General features: G+C 40.1%; 1 protein-coding gene across 1 annotated transcript in view; it reads left to right on the top strand.

Annotated features, from left to right (window-relative positions):
• Positions 1–3,625: 3,625 nt before the first annotated feature.
• Positions 3,626–24,758, top strand: part of RETREG1 (reticulophagy regulator 1) — a gene marked incomplete at its 5' end in the record, with an annotated part of 68,300 nt that continues 47,167 nt past the window's right edge. The window contains 3 exons of the mRNA XM_082015379.1: positions 3,626–4,907; positions 21,199–21,305; positions 23,191–23,221. Of these exons, the coding sequence (XP_081871505.1) occupies positions 4,642–4,907; positions 21,199–21,305; positions 23,191–23,221 (404 nt within the window). The remainder of the gene's footprint in view (positions 4,908–21,198; positions 21,306–23,190; positions 23,222–24,758) is intronic.

The following is a 24,758-nucleotide window of genomic DNA, read 5'->3' as shown; positions in this document are numbered from 1 at the left end:
ACTAGAACTGCACAAGAAGGTTATCTTAGAAATAGAAAAGGTTCAGAGAAGGGGAACAAGGATGACCAAAGTCACAGAATAGCTACCATATGAAGAATGACTAAGACGCAACTCTTCAGCCTCAAAGCAGAGACAAGTTAGGAAGTGCCGTGGGGATGACTGGATACAGAGCCCATAATCATGCGCTAACTATGGGCATTGGTGGGACAAAGGCAGTGATTCCTCCCCTCCTTCTACCATGTGTGAGATCACACATGGAATACTTTGTCCAGTTTTGGGCAACCCTGTACAAGACACACGCTGACATACAGACGGAGTCCAGAGGGCCCCTGGAAGGTCAGTGGCATACAGCACGTGATGTACAAGAAGAGGCTGAACGCGCCAAGTTCGCTCACTCTGGAAGATGGAAGGTTAATGGGGATCTACTTCCCAAGTACCTAATGTGTGATTATAGAGCAGATGGGGCCAGAGACCTCCCCTACAAGGTGCAGATCAAACAAATTAGAAGAAATGGGCAAAACTTGCAGAATAAGAAATTTTATTAGGTAATAAGAAAATATTGTTCACAATGAATGTGAAGTATAAAGAAAGAAGATCAGAATCTACATTTTAATCTGAATAACAAAAAGAGATCTCTAGAGGCAAACAAGAACCTTGATACTCCATTTGGGTTAGATTGCATGCTTAATATACTTTAACTCTTTAATAAGTGTTCCTTTTTTAATTACAGACACTCATCTTTCTTTTTTTCCACCAACCTAATTCAACTTTTCATTGGTTTTAAAATCGTTAATGTAATTGTACATGACAAACAGTTGGAATCACCTGGTCATCATGTTCAGCACTTTAGACTGGAAATAACTTCTTGACCCAGCTACCAGACCAGAATTACTCCTCAGTTACACATAAAAGCTTTCACCAGATGTGAGATTTGACGATATACCGAAACCTTTTAAAATGAAGAGCCATTACCCAGGCAATTAAAAAGAGATAGTCATAAGAGTTTTTAACATATCTGATTGGCTGAGTGTGGGATTTTATAGTAGCCCTAAGACTTCACAATCTTTTTTGATACAGTTACCGGTAAAAGATTAGCCGGTTTGGTTAAGAAGAAAAATTGCTCTGTCTACAATTTATCCCACAAAAAGATCATTTTCAGTACATCACTTTCAAAGGCAGCTCCTAATTGCCCAGCATCCAGAACAATTCACTGTGCTGCACAAGAGCATATTCAGGAGCCAATCTCCAAATTTTTAAAAAATTTGGTCATTTTGTCTATAATTACAGAGTCATGCATTTTCCACTGAATACATTTGCAATCACCGTTAACCATTTTGAGAAGGAATCCTGAATTCATCAATGTTAGTCTATGCTGACATCAGAATTTTCAAACATATTTCAGAAGCATTAGAATGCTTTGATAATTGTAAGCGCCTTTGATACAACCATTTAGATAGCTTTCTCCTCAGTTTTCATCCATCATTTACAATGTAGTCCCTGACATCAGAACTGCAGTCCCTGCAATTCTGTGCATTACAGCTCACACATGCAACTGTGCACTGGGTGCTAGTCCTAGTTTTCCCTAGCTCAAACTCACAGACTGCACATGAACCTTTTAAACCCTGGCAGGCAAAACATCAAAACACAGAAAGATCAAAGCCAGACAACATATTTACTACTATTTTTTTCTGAAAAAAAAAAAAACTTTAAATATAAACATTTAAACTTTCAATGGCTGGGAATGAATGATCCATCTCTTCTCTCACACTGATATTTATACTACAGTACTTTAAGTAAGATCATTTGTATAAACCCAGCTCAATTACTATCAACAGCCAAAAAGAAGAGCTGGCGTCCATCAATACTGGAAGCATTTTTTCCACTAGCTAAATTACAAAACCTATTCTGGAAGAACTTCTCACTAATTTCTGTTCATATCCTTCATGGTATAGGTTGGGAAAGCAGAAGCCAGTAATCTAGAATGGATGCAAGTTTAATTAAAAACTGAAAGAATTCCTGCATCTATAGTCTACACTGCCCACTGAAACACCACTTCATCCTCCCCTACCAGATTCTATCCCCACTCTTCTAAGGACAGGGGGGATTCTTGAACTCCTGTGGCTGTGACTGAAGGGATTACAGTAGAGAGTATAAAAGGGGGGGGGGGGGAGGAGGGATGACATACAATCCTACTCAAATGTTTAAAAAAAAAATAGTGGAATATTGGTAAGGGAGGATCGCCTGACACCTGCCATGGTTTTAAGGTTTATGGCCTTAGGGCCAGAGGGTTATACTGCCATTATCCACGTTCCACAAGCTCAGTCCAAATCAATACCTACTGTTTGTTAAACCCAAATGTAAATGTTTTAACCCCAGTGTGCTTTCTGGGGCTAACTATCCCATGGTCACTTTAAAAGTGCGTAAGGAACACCTGACTTCTTTGCAGGCTTATTAGTAACGGTTTGGAGTTAGCTAGGCTTAGATGGATAGGACAGCCCACATTACTGAAATAACTGAATGCTAGCAAAGGAAAGCGGGCTACCACTGGCTAAGCTGGGGATGGTTTTGGCAAGTTATGGACAGTGTTCACTAGAGCAGCAGCTTGGCACAGATAACGCAGCACCCTACAATGGCCTGAAAAAATAAAAGGATAAATAAAGGAGAAACTCCCCTATTTGTGCTCCTCTCCCTACCTCTTTTTCCTTGTGAGAAGACCCTATTTTTACTACCAGGGACTGCTAAGATCCCCTCTACTCCCACTCCCGAAAACAGGGAATCCTCACCTGCAGGCAACCACAGCATACACCCTAGAGAGGGGGCGCAGCTCAAGCGACACCAGAAGGAGTGCTCAGTAACGGTAAGCGGCTGCCGGCAGACATAAGAGACAGCTGCCTGTTTTCCAGCAAGTTTTGACCAAGTCTGTTTAGGGTAAAGTTGTATCCATCAGCATAAAAATGAAGCAAAACAACTAAGTGTTTCTCCAGCCTTGCTGCAACCACTTCCCAAAGCCTTTCCTTTGCATCCATGTTTCAGGTTACTAGGGGAGCCCGTCTCTTTCTCTTTGCTCTCTCAGAACTTCACAGACAACACCTAATTAATCACTTTTTAGCTGGGCTAATTATTCAGGCAGGTCTGCCTGGTCCCAGGTTGTCGGAGATGCGAGCACAGTAGTACAACAAATTAACATAAAACTAAAATGGCCCTTACAAAAATTTTAATTGCTTATGTAGAATAATGTTCTGCATGTTTCCTCTCAGGTCCAATTCACATACTACATAGAGTACGTGGATTCAGAGTAGTAACGTAACTCCTTCCCAAGGTCCTCTGGCCAAAATACACAGCAGATTTGCAACGCACAGTTAACTTAATTAATTTGGTAATTTTATTTTGTTGTCTTCTACCTCAGAGAAAAAAAGGCATGTTGACCTTGAAGTGAGTATGACTCCTTTTCCCATAAAACAATCAAGCTAACAGGAGGGACCCAATTAAGCTAGAAACAGATGTTAAGTCCCAATCAAAAATTCTTCTTCTATTTTTGTTACTTTGCTCTTACAATAAAAATTATTTCATTTTATGCAGTTTACACTGTGAGACATGTTCTTTGATTCTAATTTTGGATGTTCCTGTTCAGCAACAGATGCTCAAGTGATGTTTCTCACCAGGCATGCTCTCCAGAGTTCAGCTCCCCAGTAATCACATTAGCTATGATGCTCGTCATCACCTTAAAGGTTGTGTCAAGCTTCCATCTTCAGCCTGAGGCTGGCCAGATACTTAGTAGTGCAGATGACAAGACAACATGGTGTAGATTTTCAAGGAAGTTTCTTGGATATTCAAGATTAAGATGGAAGCCACCAAACTCCTGTAGTCTCCATCACGGTCTCAGGAGAAGCTCCCAGCATTGTGACGACGACTTACTTCCCCTTCTTTTTTTTTTTTTTTTTTTGTGGATTTTGGAGAGTGTTGGCTGGCTGTGGGATATACACGAAGAGGAGGCGAAGGAGTTACATCTTCTGGTAGGTTCCAGCCCGCGCCATTTCCAAAATCAGTAAGGGATCCGGTTCCTCAGCTCTCCCCAGCAGGGAGCCTAGCTCACACTTCTACCTGGTCACTTCTCCAACCTGGGCGATCGCCTACGAGCGCCCCACGCACCAGCGGCCGCCAGCAGCTGGGAGCAGCTGCTGCCGCCGCCTGCCATTTCAGGGCTCAGGAAGAAGGGGCAGCAGCGGGGGGAGGAGGCGGGCGGCGCGGCCGGGCCCTAACGGCCGGGCAACGGGCACACGGCCCAGGACGTCATCGTCCCCGCGCGTGCACGCCCAACCGTCAACGCCACCAACTGTCACCACTCACAGCCGCCTCTCGCCCCTCCCCCGCTCACGAGGCCCCGCCCCCAAGCACCTGCCACGCGCACGCGCAACCCCCTGTGACACCTGCCTGGAGGGCGGTCCCCCCCATCCCCGGTGTCTGGTGCGCGGCTCGCCGTGACGTCACTAGCGCCGGTGGGTGTGTGTGGGGTAACGGCTGCGCTCCGGGCCCCGCCCCGGGCCGCGCCCCTGCCCCGCCTCCCGCCAGCCCGGCCCGGCCCGGCCCGGCCCGGCCCAGCTCCGCCCGCCCGAGCGGCAGCCCGGCGGCCGCCACTGAGCCATGGCGAGCGCGGCGCCTACGCAGCCCGGCGAGGTGGAGGCGGGCGGGGAGCGTGGCGGCGGGCGGGAGCGGCCGGAGGCCCTCGAGGAGCGGGGCGCGGCGGCGGCCGGGGATGCAGAGCCGGCGGAGCTGTCAAGCGGGGCCGGGGCGTCGGCGCTGCTGGGGGAGACGGGGCTGGCGGTGGGCTGTTGCATCGCGGCGGCGCTGAGCTGGGAGCGGCCCCTCCAAAGCCTGGGCGGCTTCGTCTGCGCCAACCTGCTCTTCTGGTGAGCGAGCCTGGCCGGGGTCGGGACCGGGACCGCCCCCCCGGAGAGGCAAGCCCCTGCCCGGCCGGCCGCTGCCCCGCCCGGCGGCGGGCGCCTGCTCCCCCCACCCCGTGCTTCGCTCGTCCCCGGGAGGAGCGTTAGCCCGGCTTTCCCCGTCCCCGGCCGCTCTCGGCGGGGCGCTGTCCCACTCCCACGCTCTTCCGTGGGGAAGGCCCGCCCTCCCTTTTCACCTGCGCCATCTCTCCCCCGGCAGCCGTGCTGGGGCGGGGGGTGGCCCTTCAGTTGCGTGCCGCTGTTGCACCGCGTCTTTTCGCCCTCTGCGGCTGCCTTCTGCCCTCCCTCACGCCCCTGCCGCAGGCGGCAGCGAGGAGCCGCCTTGGGGTCCAGGAGGACCCGAGCCGCGGCGCCGCGTCCCGCCCCGCCGGGAAGTCGCGCTTCTTGCGGTTCAGGTGGTTGAGGCTGTGAGAGGCCTACCTTGCCGGGCAGGGTTTTGAGACCTCGTGCAGTGAGGCCTCGAGCCCGTCGTTAGCGCTGCGCTGCAGCCCTGGTCCATTAGTTCGTTTTGGGTATGCGTGCTTTTCCAGGCTGGTGGCCTAGTTACTGGCGGCTTTGTGGAGTGGGTACAGTGGGGATGTTACAGCAGTGCACCAGTTCTCTTTTCTTGACTACGGTTTTTCTAGTCAGATACAGTTTTGTTGAATAAAACCTAGAAATTAACACAGGGATGTGCTCGTTGTTGTGGTTGTAACAATGCTTCTGTTCAAGACTGGGGGAGAAAACTTGCCTTTCTATGTGAAACTTCTTCAGGACTTTCCCCTGATCTTAGGTTTTGGCAACGCCTACGTTTTTTGTTTTCTGAACTCCTAAAATGTTGCTGTATGCCTGCTTGCTCATGTAGAGCAAGCTATGTGTAAGGGCTCTGTCTTTTAATACTGTTGAGACTCTTAAGGCTGAATGGCGTTTCCTCTCCTGTGGCTAGAACTGCCTCCTCTCCTCATAAGCGAATGAGAGGCAAACAAGCAAAGAGGTGGATTAATTGCAAACTCCACTGAGTTGTCTATAACTCTTAGCAGTGTGGTGTTTAAACATGAGATCAAAGTCATGGGAAGAGAACTTTTTGAAGCTTTGCGTTGTGCGAGAAAATCTCTCTGTGCAAATATAATTTTATCCTCTTTAATCCCAGGAGCAGTGTGTGTGATGTCTAGTTTAGGCTGACTGATTATCCATCTTGCTCTTCGATATCTATGGTAAATCCTTCATTGAGGAAGTTTACATTGTTTTGCTCTCATTTGCTGCATACTTCAGAGATCATCTGTTCTTTCAGTGGTTTGGAAGGGTCGCAATACTTTGTGTTTCTTTGTGACATGGCTCTGAAAAATTTCACGGACAGCGTCTGACAGTACATTTTTGTTTCTCGAGGAATAGTAGATGCTGGGCAACCTGTTCGCTATTCTTATGTCCACCTTCGATCATAAGCAAGGTATATAGTACATGCGTTATGTAATATAGAAAAATCTATAGAACATCTCCTTTGGTAGTTTTACTGGCAGCTTATGTGACCTGTATTTGAAGTTATTTTATCAAACTTTATAGTTCACTCTCTTACTGTCAAGATGAGACAGAATGGCAAAAGTCAGGGCAAGGATTGCTTTTATTTCTGTGGTCGTGTTGTACCTCAGCAGGAAGCTTGCTATCCTAGTGCCACGGAGGTTTGAGAAGTGGAGACAAACTAGGAAATATGTAGGAGCAGGTATGACAGCCAGTAAAATTCTGTGGTTTGAGACTGAAGAACATCAGGAAAGATCTTTTTAGCAAACCTATGAAATCTGACATTTTGAAAATGAAGCAATCGTTTAAATCTTAAGTTTCACATTTCCCTGCTCTGGTCTTCCATTGTGGGTGTTTGCAGCACAGTATATTTGCTGCTTCTCCTGTTTTTGTTTGTGAGTCCAACTGGTCAGCCTGGTTTGTGGTGCCTCAGCAAGTCTCTGCTGATTCAGGAGTGGGAGCGAGAGTTCACCCCTGCTGCCTGTGAAGCCTCTCCTCACCGGGCTTTGTGCTGTCCCAAGCCTAGGCTGGACAAACATTGCCCTGTTACTGCTTCATGTGCCTCATCTTTCTTTGTCGTGTGCCTGCAAGTATCCTTATCCCCATGCAGAGGTAGTTGCACTCCCAGTGTGTAGGGCCTCTAGTCGTAGTATTTCTCAAAGTTGAGAAGTCTGTATTGCTGGGTGGGAGACTTCTCTTACTATGTCGGCAATAGTGTTGGTGGAAGAGGGAGGAAGGGGAGGTGGAGTTTAATTTTACAGTTTTCCAAATATTGGAAGAGTAGTGATAGTTCCTTCCTCCCATCCCTTTAATTTCAGTGGAACGGTGTTTTCCCTCACAGTTAGTTTAGTTCTTGTATGTATGCCATTCAAAACACTTCATGTGTAAACTGTTGCAGTAGAAGCTGCTGAGGGTCAACTATTTCTCTGATGTCCTATTGCAAAATCCTTCCTTGTTTTAATACCTTTGATTGTAATCTTTTTCCCATTAAAAATCTTTTAACTATGGTACTGTATATAAACACATTTTCAATGTTTACTACTGAAACAATTGTAGGTACAAGAAACGTGCTAATCTAATTTCATTCTGTTTTCCTTTATTTCTTGAATATTCCTAACAAATCACCATGGACTCTTTAACAAGGCTTAAAGCAACTAGTTCTTGATCTTGACTTCAGGAGCTTCTTAGACTAGGCAGTACTGTACCACTTTTTAGTTTCATTACATTTCTAACATAAAGGCTGCACTGAAGCTTACCTTGCAAAAGCTGACCCAATATATATTGGCATATTTAGTGAACTAACATTTCATAAAATTTTCTCAGAAATGAATGAAACAAGGCTGGCAGTTAAAGTAAAAAGAAATCTGGTTATTGAAAAAGCATTTGTCACTTATAACTTCTACTTTTATTCACCATTAATAGCTTTAAGTCCCCCACCACAAATGACCACAGCTGAAAATGTTTAAAATGAACAAGGTTTAAATATATAATACTTAGCACCTAATCATCTGAAATGTGATATGGAGTCTAATTTTCCACTGTAGGTAGTTTAAAAAGTCAAAATACCACATAAGGAAAATACAATTATTTTTTTTCCCTATTTTATACGCATAGTACTGAAAAAGTGAGTGATTTGCCCAAGCGCAGAGAAACTCTGCCCTGGTGCCAGAAGTTTAGTCCAGGTGTTCTAAGTGTTAGGCTGCAGACTGATAACTTTCAGTCTTAGGTTTAATCTTATTAACATTCAATCCTAGATTTTCAGCTAGTATTCTAGCCTAATTATTACTTTGTGTGTGTGTCTGTATGGGGTAGGGGGGATAGTGGCAGCTTTTCATTTTTGCTTTCCCAATCTGTCATCTTTAATATCTCTATGAGGCCAGGAGGACAAGTTCATTTTTAGTAATTCTGTGCTGTTACATGTCTTTTGTAGTTTGCAGATATTTGTTTCAAATATATGTTTTATACTTGCAGATACATGTTTCAAACATAATACATAATGTCTGCAAGCTCATCCTTAGATGCACCAGTTGCATCTTTACCAGTTGCCCAAATGACTGATTTCCATAGGGTTTCTTGGGAAGAAAGGCAGTAGAAAGGCTAAGATGTAATAGAGCTTTTCTCTGTTTCTGTCTCCTTGTGGCACAGATTTATTGCATTACCCTGTTTACTGTTCTCTTTGCTAGCCCAAATCCATTTTTTTTCTTTGAGGATTTTTATATGCTTTCCAATACACAGATTTGTATGTTACTGCACGTCTGTTGTTAACCATGTTATATGATGTTACCGTACTAGGTGAACAAATTAACTGACAACCTGTGTAAAAGACAAGTATCATTCCTTGACTTAGGCAGGTATGCTGGCCAAATTTACCATTTAAAATAGTGTCTCTTGTCACCACCCAGGCTCTGAGTTTTTTGTGTGTTTCTTTTGTTTGGTCTCAGACCTAATGAATTTTTATTTTTTGTATGGGAGAATTAATTAATCAAGAGAGGAGACAATATTTCTTGTTTCTGAACTGGTCATGTACATTGTATCAGGTAAAGACTGTGGTGGGAAGCTTATTCCGGATATAAAATATAATTGCTCTTTAAATGTTAGTAACAAAACCACATTCAGAGTTTAGAGGTTTGGTGTGTTTTTTAAAAATTATTCAATTTGCTTTAAGATGTGTTATCAAAGTATTTGTTTTGGTTTGGTTTTAAGTATCCAATCTACTTTAAGATTTATTGAAGTGTTTCTTACTTGAAATCTTTGCTTGGCAATGATAATGCTTACCATGGAGAGATGTCAAAGTACTTTTCATTAGTTCCTTCTTTTGACGTAAGATAATAGTACTGGGCTAAGCATTTCTTTCAGGTGTTTGCACACAAAGTGTAAATGGTGTCACTACTACATCTTGATGGATAGCTTGCCTATAAAGCAAGGTTTCTGCACATTTAGAGCAATGTGCATACACAGTGTATGCTTGCATCTGGATTTTTATTCTTGTGGTGGATGGCAGGGGTGCCCACCAAAGTTGCTCTGTCACTCCCCTCCTCAGCTGGACAGGGGAGAGAAAATGCAATGAAAAGCTTGTGGGTTGAGATAAGGACAGGGAGAGATCAGTCAGCAGTTACTGTCATGGGCAACACAGACTCCACTTGGGGAAATCAATTTAATTTATTACCAGTCAAATCAGAGTAGGATAATGAGAAATAAAAACTAAATCTTTAAACACCTTCCCCACACCCTTCCCTTCTTCCTGGGCTCAACTTTATTCCCGATTTCTCTATTCCCCCGATTTCAGGGGGACGGGGAATGGGGGTTGTGGTCAGTTCATCACATGCTGTCTCTGCTGCTCCTTCCTCCTCAGGGGGAGGCTCCTCACACTCTGCCCTGCTCCAGCCTGGGGTCCCTCCCACGGGAGACAGTCCTCCATGAACTTCTCCAGCGTGAGGCCTTCCCAGGGGCTGCAGTTCTTCACGAGCTGCTCCAGCCTGGGTCCCCCCACGGGTGCCGTCCTTCAGGAACAGGCTGCTCCAGCCTGGGTCCCCCGCGGGGTCACAAGTCCTGCCCGCACCCCTGCTCCAGCCGGGGCTCCTCTCCCGATGGGGCCACAGGCCCTGCCAGGAGCCGGCCCCAGCCCCCAGCGCGGGCTGCCCACGGGGTCACGGCCTCCTTCGGGCATCCCCCTGCTGCGGCGTGGGGCCCTCCCCGGGTGTGGGTGGGGATCTGCTCCCCCGTGGAGCTCCATGGCTGCTGGGGCACAGCCAGCCTCACCAGGCTCTTCCCCAGGGGCTGCCGGGGAACCTCTGCTCCGGCGCCTGGAGCCCCTCCTGCCCCTCCTGCTGCCCTGGCTGGGGGGGCTGCAGGGCTGCTGCTCCCACACGTTCTCATTCCTCTCTCCGGCTGCAGTTGCTGTTGCAATTTTTTTCCCACTCATTAACTATGTTATCCCCAAGGTGCTGCCACTGTTGGTGATGGGCTCGGCCTGGGTCGGTGATGGGTCCATCTTGGAGCCGACTGGCACTGGCTTTTATTAGACACAGAGGAAGCTTCTGGCAGCTTCTTACAGAAGGCACCCCTGCAGCCCCCCTGCTACCAAAACCTTGCTGTGCAAACCCAATACAGGTCTTTGTTACAAGAAATAAACTGACTTAGTAGACATGCAGTAGGCACATTTGTATAGCTGTTTATAAGCTCTGTATCTTGGTATGGCTAAATATGTTGTAAATACGTCATTATGTTCCATTTCGAGTTCTTGAGAAAGGGGACTGCAAATTTCTGCCTACTATTAACATTGACATGGGTGCCACTGGAAATGGAGTCCTTGGGGAACTGCTCAGTCAAATAGGACATCTTAGTGAACTTGGCATACTTGAACTTTAGGAAGTGCACTGCTTATAAAATGTTACTTTCTTTTTGCTCTTGTCTGTATTAGGTGGTCATCTTATGCTAGTGATGCTATTCCTAGAAGGCTGGTGTGGTGATCACTAGTGTTTTTTGGTCGGTGTAGCAGTACTGTCTGCGGGTTGTGAGGTTGGTGGTTGTTTTCCCCCAGCAGTTTGGGGTTTTTTTCCCTTCTTTAAGGATGACTCACTTAGTCCTTGTGCAGGGATCATGTGGCTTTTATCCATCCAAACTGCTCCTCCATCTTTTACCATCCATCCTTACCAGCATGCCACCAGATGTCATTAGTAAGAAGTTCAGAGACTCTGTATAGATTGTATTGGCTATGTAAGTTCAGCTTTTAATTTTATTTAAACAACTGGATTTTTGATGAGTCCAGTTATTGAAATTGCAAATTGCAATATATAATTATTTGATTCCTTATTGCTTTAATTCAGTTTACACAGTAATTCAGCTGTTTCAGAATCCCTTTTTTTTCTCCTCTCAGACTTAAGCTTTCCCAAAACCACATTCAAACCTCACAGCTTACCAAGCAAAACTAATACAGAAAAAATTAATGCTTCCAAAATTTAAATCCTTAGGAGGAAAATGGTTCAAAATAATTGCTTTAATTTAGAATGTATGTGGGAAATTCATCGGTGGCGGTGGACAGGAGGGAGATTACCGAATTAAGTGAGAGTTGGAATAAAAGATATCTGTGAAATCAAAACATAAAGAAAAATGCGTGAAAATTAAGGAAGTTGGAATAAGAAGAGGTACTGACATTTTGTGACAGTTTGTAGTATGTTGGCCTTCAGATCACTATCTTAAACTTGTAGTATCTCCCAAGTTAGGAGAACACATCTATGTTTCTGTGACAAAATGTTTTTCCTCTTACAGCAACCACATGCTGAAGGTGGTTTTGAATTTGGGAAACTTCAGTCTTCAGCTATCTTTGTTATATGGGTAATCTTAGAGCTACCTTTTTAGTCATTTTGGGATTACTTTCCCATAATCCAAAGTGTTAGGATAACACACAAGTGAATAGTTTAATATCGATTGTAATCCTGCCTCAAACCTGAATAAGAGTTTTTATTTCTTATCACTTAAATAAAGGTAAGTAGCATAGGCTATGTATTGATGTATTTCTTTTGTAATTACAATACATTCATTATCAGAAAAGAGAAGGAAAAAAGTCTGGCATAGGCAGTTTTGAAATTCAATGTGCATCCACATGAATGGGTTTCTTACATGGGTGTGAGTTTGTTTCTTGTAGTCTGATAGTCTTAAACTTACTTAATTTGCTGCTTTTTACCAAGTTTTTGTAATTTATTGCTATTATGATTATTTTATTATACCCAGCTACAGTACAGTAATTTGCTATTTGTTCTGCAAGCTTAAAAAAAATGTTTGTTGTTTGGTTTTTTTTTTTCTTAGAAGGTGATATTCCAAAATACGCTTTCTCAAGTAAAGCTAAAATTCTGATGGCAACACAAGTTGTGATATAATTTTAGGGTCTACTTATTTTCACTCAGGCAGTTTTAAGCTTATGTTCACTTTTTCCAATACGGATTATTAAAACTTTTGAAGGCTTTGGAGGTGGAAAAGCGGAACATAAAGTTAAATTAATTTTGATTTACTTAGCAAAAAAATTCAAAGCCATTATCTCAACAGCTTTTTATTGACAGTTCGCATAGTTTTGTCTGAGAGATTGGTTTACAGGAATGAAAATTGACATTGTTTAAGAGCCAGCCAGCATTACATAAAAACCTGGACAGTTTACAGTGTTTTTTCAACCAGTAAGATGAAAACAGGATCAACCAGGAAAGAAATCAAATGGGATAATTGAGAAACTGAGGGAAGGCAAGAATTACTGAACAACTTAGGACCAAATCCAGGATGAGGATTTTGTGGAAGATGGAAATCCCGAACAAAGGAGAATAGATGAATTGCAGCATGGCTTGAGTTTATTCTGTCTTGCTAAAACTTACAAATTCGGTGTCTAAAGGAGTTGTCTTAAGAAAGAAACTATAGTTTCTTCATGTATTAACTCAAAATAATGAGACCTTTCAAATAGTAAGTAGAATTTTCAGAACAATGAAGTTTTAGGGGGATATGCTATGCTCCATGGTAGATGTTACAGGACTAATGAGCGCATTAAAGAAAAGGAGATTTAGGGCAGCATGGTAGAAGTGGATTGTTTAACATCAAACTGCTGCTAGTGTATGAGAAAATGGGATTAAGATTTCCTCTGTACTTTGCCAGAGTACAGGTTAATTAAGGTCATCTGGGCATGTTTCTGCAAAAATAAAGGAAGCCAGGTTTTTTGACGTTATGTGTTTAATTCAAATAATTTCAACTTCCATTGAAATACCATCCCCTGTCACTGCTGTAACAGTAGCGTCATGGTAGACTCAGAAGGTATGTTGTTTAGGTCATTTAAACTTCTTCCTTCTCAATTTTTCATTTTATGTGCTGATCTGAATGCAATAGGTTACAGTAAATCTGATACACAAATATTGAAACATGATTCTAACTATTGCATTCCCCAAGAGGTTTCCTTGCAAACAGTGTAAGATGATTTTGCAGTGCGACATTTTATTACTGACTTGATCCTATTTCCCAGGCCACCAGTATACTTCCAAATTTACCAGCTTGCAAGCAAATTTCTCTTTTGTGATTAAACACAAAGCATTTTAAAGATTTTTCTAATATTTTTGCTTAGAGAATTGTACTATTTTCATTTTTATTTATCCTTATTTATAAGTTTAAAATGTTGTTTCTTGTAGCTGGGGTGGAGAGAATATGCAATTCGAATTTCTATCCTTTGTGCTACTAACTTTAGTTAGAATTGTCCAGCAGTCTTTGCCTTTTGCCCTGCAACCTGTGCACAGACCTCAGAGAACTACCACTTATACAGGTGGCTGTCAAAGTAATAGTAGCTTAAGTTTGTGGGAGTCTATTTCTTATGACAAGAGATCTATTTATTCTTCCAAAATCTTTATTCCTAATAAGTTCTAGAAGGTTTTCTGAAAAACAGCTGTCCAGGTTTGATTTGATTGGTGCTCTCTGGCTGAATAAATACAATCCTAATCTTTTGAATAAAACCTGACAAATAAGACCCTTGAATAAAAGGTTGATGACTGAATTGTCTTTGTCTTAGAAAGAATTAAAGAAAATACTGCATGTTTTAGAACAATAATCATGCCTCTTCTGTTTTGTTTTTTTATTATTATTATTTTTATGTACTTAATGATAGAATTTTCAGTCTTCTAGGCACTATCCAGTGGAAAACTCATTGCTGGTTGGCACATAAGTCATGAATCAACTGCTTTACAGTTCGTCATTCTATTCTGGTTGAAATAATTTTATTAAAAATCTTAGATATCTAAGTTCTTGTATGTCATTCTTTCTTAGAAAAAACTTTAAGTGAAAAAGGTGTTTCTTCCTAATTTATGTCTGTACAGAAGCTTACAGTTTTCTACAGTAAATTAAAAGTAATTTTAAACATTTTTGAATGTACATATTTTAAGAAGCATTCTGTTACAGTATTTCACATGTTTTCAGCTAAATGGATATACAGCTATTTGAGTTCAAACTGCCAGGCACCCAAAGTGGTGGTGTGCATATGTTAAATCTGGATTAACATGAGATGTAGAGTAAATGGTTTTTGAAATTTTGTTCAACAAATTATGCTTTTTGTAGGGGTGAAGAGGTTTGTTAGAATTTATAAAGTCTTTGTTAATTCTAAAATTTTTGACAGCACATATGCAAATGTACTTTGTTACATGTAATGTGTTTTCCCCTCTGCAACAGGGAATCTGCTGTATTGCAGTTTTTGTGTGTCTTTCAGACATGCAGATTGACAGTTAAATACCATATAATAAGATTCTACCAAATTCTATTCTATAAATAGATTCTACCAAAAAAGCGTGCATAACTTGTTGTGCCTTAAGTGCGTATTTATACTTCTTGTGCAAGGATGGGGAAGGGATTTTTGAACTGTAATTCTTGAACAAGTAGCTAAATACTTTGGCTAACACCAAGGTATACTGAAGGAAAAACAGGAAAAATACTGGATTATTGAGTTTTGGGTTTAAAATGTGTTGAATGCTTGAACATTTGTATTTTAATATTTATAGATACTGCATTTTGATATTTACAGAAGCTTAATAGGAAAATCACATCTAAGAGCAATTCACATAGAAGTTCTAAATTCACATGTTTTAGTAGATGTAAAAAGCAGGTTTTGCAAAGCTGCTTTGGGATGTTTTTTCAATTAGGAGAGTCAAAGTGTTAAATTACCTTTAAATAAAATATACTTGAATTTCATATAAGTTATTGCTGCTTGATTCACAAGAGGGCAAGCAGAATGATTGAGCCAGTCATCAGTAAGAGCACAAGCTTTCTGATACTGCCTTTGCCTGTATTTCAACAGTGTTCTTCAGGAAGTGCATTTCATGCTGTATTTAGAAGAAAACTAACCCTCTTTCCCTTCCCTAGATCTCTTGCTTGAGATAGGCATCAGAATTTGTTGCAACCAGACTGGTGCTGATCACTCCAGCAGTAAGCACGGAAGAATGGTCTACATTCAGCTCCAAGCAGGAAACAGTTGCCACCAGGAAGCAGTTGTGACCACATTTTTTCCTTACCTACATGCGGTCACTGTAGATGTCTGTCTGAAACAGTGTTGGGCAGTTCCCTGTAAGAGCAGGAGTAGACATATCTTTAAAATTAGCAGATAAAGAAGAATATCCCTTGTCGGCCATTAGGCATTCTCAAAATGCCCTAGAAATATTTGATCTGTACAGGTGAGAGCCATTCTCTAGCTGGTTTATGTCATAACCCACGCTTGCATACAGGTATGTCATTTGGAGCTGTGGGCAGTTCTCACTTTTATTCGGTGGTGCATCATAGCTCTGTCTTGCAGAACAAGACTGGTTCTATGGCTACTGTGGCTGGAAGGTGTTTAATGGATTTTTACCTTAGCGCTTAATGAGGAATCAAGTGTATACCAACCTTTGCTATTTAAAACACCACGAAAATAGGCTGAAGAGTTTGGGCTCTGGTTTTAAGATGTAAATACATGTTTTTTGAGCACTGAACTAAAGTCTGCAAATCACTCATGCAGCTAATAAATGTGTCGTAGTAGCTGATGGTGAAGCAAAGCTCCATATTCATGTTTGTGTTATTTACAGCTTTCATGTATTTGTGTGGTTATTTCTGGAATTCATCTAAGAATTGATGGTTGTTAAAAGTATACCTACTAAGGCTTTCCAGAAATACATAGCTCTGGCTGCTGGTAATCTAAATTCTTTAATTCTTGATGAAATATTTTCTTATGGCTTGTGTTTGCAAAAGTGCAAGTTACTTATAATTCTAGATTGTGTTGTAAAAAAAAAAAAAATACCTTCACAACTGAAGTGAGTCTTGTATCATCAAATTCATGTATTAACTTCTAAAGCAATTTAATAGGTCCGAGCCTTCCCTGTATCTCAGAAGTACAATTAAAAATAGCTTTTGCCATGCCCTGTAAGAGTTCATTATGTTTACAGACCGCAATATTGTGCGACAATGTTTGCCTCTGAAATTTCTCAGCTGTTTTGTGCCACTTGAATGACTCTGTATGATCAGGTTTGTGCAGTTAATTGTACCAGGAGCTCTGCAGTGGGAGGTGGCTACTTCTTGGTATAACAGATCCAACAGATAATTGTTGTTGTTAGTTAACATGTCTTGTCAATATTGACACATGAGCATCCCATACGGTAAAGAGTTGGAGAAAAGGCAAGAAGGATGAGGTACCTTAGGGTACTTTTCTATCTTTAGGTGATGCAGTGTTGGATATTATCACCTCCAGGAGTAAGTAAAGGAGCTCTCTAACCAGATTATGCCTAATAATTAGTTTTATTGTGTTGCTCTCTACTATGTACAGTCTTGCTTTTGCCACTGGGATTTCAGTTGCATTTGTTGTCCCATCTTTTCTTTCCATCTGACCTTCATGGCTATGAGAAGCTTGTCGAGAGGTTATTCTTTTTTTTTTTATTTTTAGTCAGAGCACGATTCTGGAACTTAACATTTTAGCAAAATATGGAAGTTGCCAAAATACTGAAAAGGTTACATTTGAATTTAGCAACTTCTGAATAGGCAACAGAGATTAATGGCAATGCATACTTATTTGTGTGATGCTAAAAATAAGAAAGCATGACTTGCTAAGAGAAGTTGCATTATGGGATTTAAGAAAATGATTTTGTACTCTGTAATTGACTGTAGGTAGAAAAAAATGTAGGTGACTGAAATGCTGAAGAGTAGGTAGTGTAGCTTGCAGTGGAGTTTCAGAATGGTGTAGTCTCTTTTTTTCAGTAACTCACACTCATATGTAGTGCTATATACACGTATTATTTAAAATTGCCATAGAAGGAGTTTACCATTACACAGTTGAAGAATTTTGACTTCTAATTGTGGAAGTAGTCAGGTTTTGACTCTTAATTTTGCTGTTTAGAATCACTTCAGTCCAGCTGCAGTACAACCAGGCCAAGAAATAAAAACTGTTATGCCTTGAAGTTCTGAGATCAGCATCTTACACAAAAGGATTTCTCAGCCACTTTTAATAGACTAAAATAATCATAGAATGAAAATATAATTCAGGTCAGTAAGGGCCTTGGGAGATCTCTAGTGCAACCTCCAGCTCAAAAAAGATCAGTACTTAATTCAGAACAGGTTGCTCAGGGTTTTGTCTTGACAGCCTTCAAGGAAGGAAATTCCATAACCTCTGTGGGCAACCACTGCTAAATTATCCTAACAGTCAATAGTTGATAATCTCCTGTTTCTTTTTATAATGTTGGTTTCTTAATCTCCCATAGTGGAGTTCAGTAGCAGGCTTAGTTCCATCAAGCCTTCATTCTTCCTACATAGACGAATGTAGGTTGGAAGGACAACAGGAGGTCAGCTAGTCTGAACTCCTCCTCAGAGTAGGTGATGTCAGATCAAGTTGCTCAGCTGCTTACCCAATCAAATTTTGGAGGTCATACTCCATAGTGCTCTGCCACTAGCTTACTGTGTCCAGTAGCTGTTTCACTTGACTGCTCTATACATCAACCAGAGCACATCTTTCACAGGCGAGGCCACCGTTACCATCAGCCCAGGGGAGAGGCTTGAGGCATTTCTTGCATGCCTGGAAACAAGACGGCTGTGCCCTACCTTTGGAGCTGTGTCTGAGAGAAGGCCTCCCATGTGCCAGGGATACCTGTTTCAGCCAGTTCTGGAGTCTGAGCCCTATGGTACCTCATGACCATTTTTGTCCAGTCCTGCACTGTCTACAGGAGAGATTCTCTTGTCATGCAGGCTGCCCTGTTAACTACTGAAGTCATTATGTAAGGTGCATAACTCCATACGTTGTTTAAACCTTTGCTTTCTGAAAAAAACCTCTTGTATCTCTCAAAATACTGCAGAATTTCATGGGGGGACAGATCTAGTTTATGTATCCAGTAATGATTGTTATTTCCACACCACTTATAGAAGAAATTAAACAATTTGGAATTCAGTCTGTTTTGTTTATTGCTTAAAGAGTGAGCATAAAATTTTGTTGAATAAGCATAGCTATTGATTCTTCCACTAAATAAATATTTTTGTGCACTGTATGGCGATGTCCTTCTGGAGCCTTTTAGTTTTGTCAGATATGCATGTATGTTAGAAATACTTAAGTAAACTGTTTTTTTCCCCTTTTTTGTTTTTAAGGAAAAGAGCTCTAACTCCTAATAATAAGCAAAAGTACCACAGAAACTTTTTGCTAGTCTGGTTGCTATGCATCCTGTTGATAATTCCTGTAAGAATTTTGAATCCTGACACTGTTAGCATAGTAAGTGGTTTTCAGATCCCAGCATTTTTTTATAAGTTGATGGTAGACACATGCGGAAAAACCTTATCAGCTTTTAACCAATAAGAGCTTCAAGGACATAGATCTGCCTGACATGGCTTGCAAACAGTTTTGCTAATCTGTATTGCTGGAGCACCTGAAAGCAGACACATGCTGGCTGTGAATGAATTCGTAAGAGACGGTCTTTCTTGCAGACAGCATAGTGTAAATAAACAGTGCCTACTACATTAGCTGCTCCAACTAGATTACAGGGTTTTTTTTCCCTGAAAACTATGGAGCAGAAAGACTGCAGTACTGAGAAGGTAGAATGATATGACTTGGAAGCATCTCTCGGAGAGGATGCTACCTTGTTAATCCGTGTTTGCTAATCCTCATCCGCATTACTGCAGTTGTTTTTAACAGCAGGTGACAGCTGTGATTGCAGTGCAGCTAGGAGTATGGTTTAGTTGTGAGCATGAGGTAGGTCAAACATGTTGTGTATATTCTTTGAAAGACAGGCTAAACCTTCTTAGTAAACATCTGATCTTTAACAACTAGTAAAGTGTGTGTGTTTATGTATGCACACGCATTCACACAATGAATACTACATAAATGTCAGTATTGATTTACTTCTTTAAACCATTGAGGAGAGGACAATGGCAGTTGCTAAGTTGGGGCATACCGTTTGAGTCTCTAAAATATTAATGCACAAGCACCGTGAAAAACCTATAGAATAGGCATGTTATTTAGCCCACATAATTTATAGGTCTGCGTAATCTTTTGATGCGTAGAAGTTGTGTGAAAAATTCTTCATTAGATTTTTCTCTAGTGTCGCATCTTCTCCTTTCCTTCATTATCAATAAGTTAAATAAGGAGGTTAAGCAAAGTCTTCAGTGCAGTTAGAATTGATTGTTAAACAGAATCAAGGATTTTTAATGGTGAAGAAAAGAAAACCACCAAAAAAATAGTGGAACAACATGATAAAAAGCTGTTAGGAGTTTTGATTTAATGAGCTATACCTGGGCAGCTTTGAAAAAAACTTACCCTGTAATCATTTTTATCTAAACATCTCTTACTTTTCTTGAGCTGGCTGAAATTACACAGAAGTACTGATTTCATACTTGTTTTTTTGGTTGGGGTTTTTTTTGGTAGTCTTGTAATTCAAACTCTGCACAGATGTAGAAAGCCTTCATATTGAGAAAAACTTTCAGAGTGAGCTTATCTGTTCATATTGGAAATTATATCCTGGTCTGCTCAGGGTGATTGTGCATTATGAGTTTGTGTTAAATGTGAAAATCAGTGGCACGGACATTTCTGTGTTGCAATCCTGTTTTTAGAGGATTGCAAGGAATACTAGAGCAGTTTTCCAAAACTGGGATGTGTTCTGAGCTTGTTAGAACACCTAGAAGTAAATTTTCTTCTTTTTCAAAATCCAAGTGTGCTCAAAGGGTGTCTCTTGACTTCCTCCAGTGGCCATGCTTGCTACTCCTTTTCACCTCCCTTCCCCCTCTTTCATGCAGAAAAACACCACAGCAGCTACTAAGTTGGGTGGCCAGTTGCCGTGTTTTCAAATCTGAGAGTTTTCTTGGAAACCTCCCAGCTTTGTATGATTTTGTTTCTGTTGGTGTTCTCATGTGATCCACTGCCTTGCACAGTGGCTTCTTAGTGGTTTTGGCTAGCCTCAACTTTTTTTAAAGTTAATTGGTTTTGCTTTTACCTTGAAAAAGATACTAATGTGCTCATTGTCTGAGTTCACATCTCTGATTTGAAGGGCTTGAAACAAGCTGTTAAAATACTTTTTTTATTTCATTAAATTTTAATTCTTTCATACTTCAGATCCTTTTTTGTGAGTTAAGATATTTGTCAGTAAAACAGATAGAAGAGCTAATCTCCAAAGACACCTGGAGAGCAAAGACAGCAATGCATGAGATTATAAAATCATACAGTCTGAGTCTAGGTCTGTTTAACTTGACTAGGCATGTTCCAAAAATTGTAATGAAAAACAAAATTTACAAAAGTACGTTATGAAGATAAGTTTGAGTATTATACTATGAATGATACAGTTAGACCTCATCTTTACATTTGAAAGAATGATTTGTATAAAAATCTTGTGTGAACATAGGCTGTATAGGAAACACAAGAAAATGTTAAATCTTTTTTGTATGTGAATAGAAAAGACAGTTGTTGTGCCAAGACAATTTATGTTAATAAACCCATAATTAATTTAAAAAGCAATGTTTTTGATGCAATAATGAAAATATTTTGTTTTCTATACTTCTGTGCTTAAATATAAGCGTGGGAAAAAAAATCTACTATATTTAATGATTGTATCTTTAAATGAGACTATGTCATGCTTGGAGCTCTCAGTGTTTGCTTCCTGTTGTGGGGAGAAATTAAATTCAATTAACATAATATCAGTCTATATTTTATCTTTATTTTCAGTACTAATAGCAGCTGTAAGTTTATGTATACTTCCAATACGTTTAAAAAAAAGTCAATGTTTATTTCTGCTTGACATTCTAGGTTTGTTGCACTGACCCCTTGGAGAGTGTATCATCTGACTTCTCTCATAATACTTGGAGTGCTAGTTCTTCAGATAATAAAGGATTTGGTATTCTCGAGGATAAAAGGTAAGGCAGTATACTGATAGATCTCCTTGCTTAAACATGTGCAATTCAGAGCATATTAGTTCATTATCAAATCCACTTTAATATTATGATTATTGTAAAAGTATTAGCTAATTTAGAGAGAAATAATACATCTAGGGTGATCTATTGCCATTCTCAATGAAGTTTTGCTGTATTTTATAGAAAGGGCATTATGAGATTTGTTTTAGCATGAGTATAATTGGTATCAATGAACAATCAGTCTTGGCTCTTAACTGCTAGGTCTGAAAATGCATTATTTTCTAAAGTACGAAGTTTTCTTAAACATTCTTCAAAAAACATGTGGATGTGGCACTTCAGGACATGGTTTAGGGGGCATGGTGGCGTTGGGTTAACGACTGGACTTGATGATCTTGAAGGTCCTTTCCAACCTTAGTGATTCTGTGTGATTCTTACTTCTGACAATACTGCAATCACATCATTGTTGGAAAGTTTGGGAGACCCAATATAAATTGGTCAACTTTGTAAATAGTTTGAGAAATTACCTATCTTAGCACAGTTGAAATCAGAAGTGAACAGGAATTTTTTTTCTACTTTATGTATGGTGTAGTTTCCAGTTTGTATAAAGTCTTAATGTGATGAATACAACCAAGTTTGAAAGGGATTTTGAGTTTGTTGGCTAGACTGGTGTTTGTTGTTTTTTTTTATTCCTGTCCCGTATTTCATTACTGTCTTGAAAATTCTTTGGCAAAATGCTCGACATCAGTCTGTAATTCTAATTGTCAGGAAAACTTTTATTTTTTTTTTTCCAAGTGTCTTATTTTGCCTTCTGTTTGATGTTGAATCCGTGTGCAAAGTGTTTGGAAAAAATCATCTGAACATAGTATAAAAGCAGGAAATAGGTGTCAGAGTAGCATGGTATTCCCCTTTGATGTACTACCACATCATTTCTGGCTGCCAAAGCCTATTGTTCCCTGCTAAGATTATGGCAGTTATTCACAACCTTTTTTGAAGCATGGTTTATTGTCGTTGCCCTCTCCAGAGTCTTCGTTACCATTCTGTTTTCTGCCTGAGCGTTACAAGTTCAGAGGCCAACTTATAAAGCTTAGTAGATCTTGATTTTTAAGCTCTGTGTTTTATAAATCACCACCAACGTTTATACCTCACTAGGTGCAAGGTGGTGATTTACTTAAGTTTCTCTCTTAGGTGTAATTACTAATATTTTTGTATTGACCAAGCTAAGAGAGTAAGAATACTATCCCATCTTCATTTGTGTTTCACTCCCATTTCTATGTGAATGTTTAACCATTCATCACAGAGATGAGGCTGTGTTTCCCAGCTTATAGAATTATTATTTTACTATAGTTAACCTTTTTTATTTTACTATTGCTTTTGATGGCATAGTACACAGAGTTCAAGAACAATTCGGTTCTTGAAGTAATAGTGTAGAAATCTTGTGGTAGTGACTGGAAATCAATGAAGTGCCACTCCAAAAAGCAGAAGAAAATTCTTCCCAGTATAACACTTCTGTGTTGCTATTTAACACTTCCAGCCAGCCACTAGGTGGCAAGACTAATAGAGATTCCTAAGGAATGTAGAAAGTGGTTGTCAGTTTGTAGATGTAAAAGTGTAAGTTATGCTGGTTATCTTCTACTTCCATCTGAAAATGTAGCAATATATGATACAGATTTTGTCCATTTATATTTTTAACTGGTATGTTAAGTTTACAGGAAACAGTTCAAGAACTGTTACTCTTAAGTTAATATATACCTTTCTTGTTTTGACTGTTACAGACACTTCCTTAGTAATTTTGTCCCAAATTTGAACATTCTTATGCATAAAGAAAAAAATAATAATATTGTTTCTGTTTTAGTGTATTGTGTTTCATCTTATATTCCCACAATTGCAGGTGCGCAGCTTTGGAGGACCATCACTGGCAAGTAGGTATATTATTTTTAATGTTTTGGTTATTTTATATCTTCTTTTTTATAGTTAGTTTGGAACTTAAAAATAGTCTTTTTTCCCTCTGATTAAAATAGAACTGAATTATTTTGATCTTAGCCTCTTTTCTAAGATTATTACTGCTTGCTCATCAGTTTTAACAACTTTGTAGAAAGGGTATTTTTTCTGTTCTTAGTTATAGTAAAGTATAAGTAACATACCGAAATGCTTTTTCTTACAGTGGGATTTTCATGTTTTATGTTTTCTGGGATTTGATGTTTTCTTTGAAATTGGTTATTAGGGTAAAATAACTGTGGTGGTTAAGGAGGTAACTTTCTTTTATAACATCATTATACTTACATATAACTTACATGTAACTTCTAGACAGTGCTGTCTAGAAGTAGGTAAGCTTGCTGAGGTTTCCCTTTATCTCTGTAGTAGACGACACAAGTAATTGATCATTATAATTTCAAATAAATATTAGTTGATACCCATAGGAATAGAAGTTAATAACTGTGAAGTCTGTTGACTTGCAATTGGGCTGTCTCAGTCCGCAGGCAAATGTTTGTCATGACCTTAGTGTAGAGTATATAATTCATTTAATTTGTTTGCAATATAAACAATGTCTTTAAATGGTTTACAGAAAATCCATTTTCAGAATAAAAGTTTGTATATTTAAGACATTATTATTCTAAACAGACCACTAGGAATTACTGCATATCTGATGTCATTTGAAAGAAACTGTTGCATTACAAATATTCATTAGCACACTATTGCGTTACACCGTGATACCGAAGAAACAGTAATGCAAAGTTGAAAAGAGAAGAGGCAGGTTTTTGATTTCTGCCTAGAGATGGATGCCAGTATCATGGCAGTTACAGGAAACAGTTCAGATATGCAGTAATTTCTAAACTTTTAGAGGTATAAACTATCTTCAGGCTTTCTTACAAACCTGAAGTGTCATCAGTGGAACTGATGACAGGTTAGTTCATGAACTGAGCAGTGTAAAATGTTTTTTTTTACCATGGCTAGTGCTACTCAGTGTTACCTGTGTAGTCTTAACTGTGTAGACCAGCAGTGCTTCAAAAATTTTAGTGTGACTTTTGTTTCATTCTTTCATCCTGTTCCCTGTGAGAGAAATTTACATAAAACTTACTATCTTTCTGGTTTTTGACATCTGAATTTACCTGTCTGTTTACCTTAGAGAGGAGGAGGGCAAAGAAAAACAACTTGCTTGTGGAATGGAAAGAAGAAGAGGTTTTTGACTGCCATTTATTTCCATGAAAAATAATTCTGCAATCTGAGACAATTTTTTAATCTCAGTCCCCAGTTCATCACATCCCAAAACCATAATAGTTGATCTTCATGAAAAGTTTGTAAACAATACTTCAGATATCTTAGGTTCAGGTTTTCAGGTGTCCATAATCTTGGATTTGACTCGCTGTTCTGTGGGTAGCCCAATACAGAGAGTGGAAAAGAGAATTTGATGAGCTTACTGTAGCTGATGCTACTGGGTAATATAATACAAGCATTGTA

Source organism: Phaethon aethereus (assembly GCF_964289735.1).
Source record: "Phaethon aethereus genome assembly, chromosome: 2".
Taxonomy (NCBI): domain Eukaryota; kingdom Metazoa; phylum Chordata; class Aves; order Phaethontiformes; family Phaethontidae; genus Phaethon; species Phaethon aethereus.
The sequence above is the reverse complement of the archived record's forward strand: the minus strand, read 5'-3'. Positions and strand labels throughout refer to the sequence as shown.